The sequence below is a fragment of the Loa loa genome, assembly GCF_000183805.2.
Source record: "Loa loa unplaced genomic scaffold supercont3.211, whole genome shotgun sequence".
Taxonomy (NCBI): domain Eukaryota; kingdom Metazoa; phylum Nematoda; class Chromadorea; order Rhabditida; family Onchocercidae; genus Loa; species Loa loa.
This window is the reverse complement of record NW_018108391.1, coordinates 1-676: the sequence shown is the minus strand read 5'-3', so window position 1 is coordinate 676 and position 676 is coordinate 1. Positions and strand designations below refer to the sequence as shown.

The window sequence follows — 676 nt, the reverse complement described above, 5'->3', positions numbered from 1 at the left end:
TCTCCTCATCTTCCTTTGGCTTCTCAACCTTTTGTTGTTTCGCTAAGCGAACTGAAGCTTCGATCGAACCAACTCCTTCATTCTCAAGACTTTTTCCCAAATCCAACGTTATTTCAGTCTCCTCCAATGTCTCCACTGACACCGGTTTTTTGGCTTTTTTCTTAACAGCTTTCTCTTCGGGCTTCGCCACTTTCTCTCCAACAATTTCTTCCTTTGGCTTCTCAACCTTTTGTTGCTTCGCTAAGCGAAGTGAAGCTTCGATCGAATCTGAAACCACATTGATGACAGATATGTCAACAAATTCATTCTCGAGATCTTTAGCCAAATTCAATGTGACTTCCGTTTCCTCCAATTTCTCGACCGGTTTTTTCACTTTTTCCTTAACAGCTTTCTCTTCGGGCTTCGCCACTTTCTCTCCAACAATTTCTTCCTTTGGCTTCTCAACCTTTTGTTGCTTCGCTAAGCGAAGTGAAGCTTCGATCGAATCTGAAACCACATTGATGACAGATATGTCAACAAATTCATTCTCGAGATCTTTAGCCAAATTCAATGTGACTTCCGTTTCCTCCAATTTCTCGACCGGTTTTTTCACTTTTTCCTTAACAGCTTTCTCTTCGGGCTTCGCCACTTTCTCTCCAACAATTTCTTCCTTTGGCTTCTCAACCTTTTGTTGCTT

At 41.7% G+C, this 676-nt stretch overlaps 1 protein-coding gene across 1 annotated transcript in view; it reads right to left on the bottom strand.

Moving 5' to 3' along the window:
• LOAG_01250 (immunoglobulin I-set domain-containing protein) overlaps positions 1-666 on the bottom strand; it is a gene marked incomplete at both ends in the record, with an annotated part of 17458 nt that extends 16792 nt beyond the window's left edge. Inside the window, one exon of the mRNA XM_020445680.1 lies at positions 29-666. Coding sequence (XP_020303883.1) covers positions 29-666 — 638 coding nt within the window. The remainder of the gene's footprint in view (positions 1-28) is intronic.
• Between the last annotated feature and the right edge of the window lie 10 nt (positions 667-676).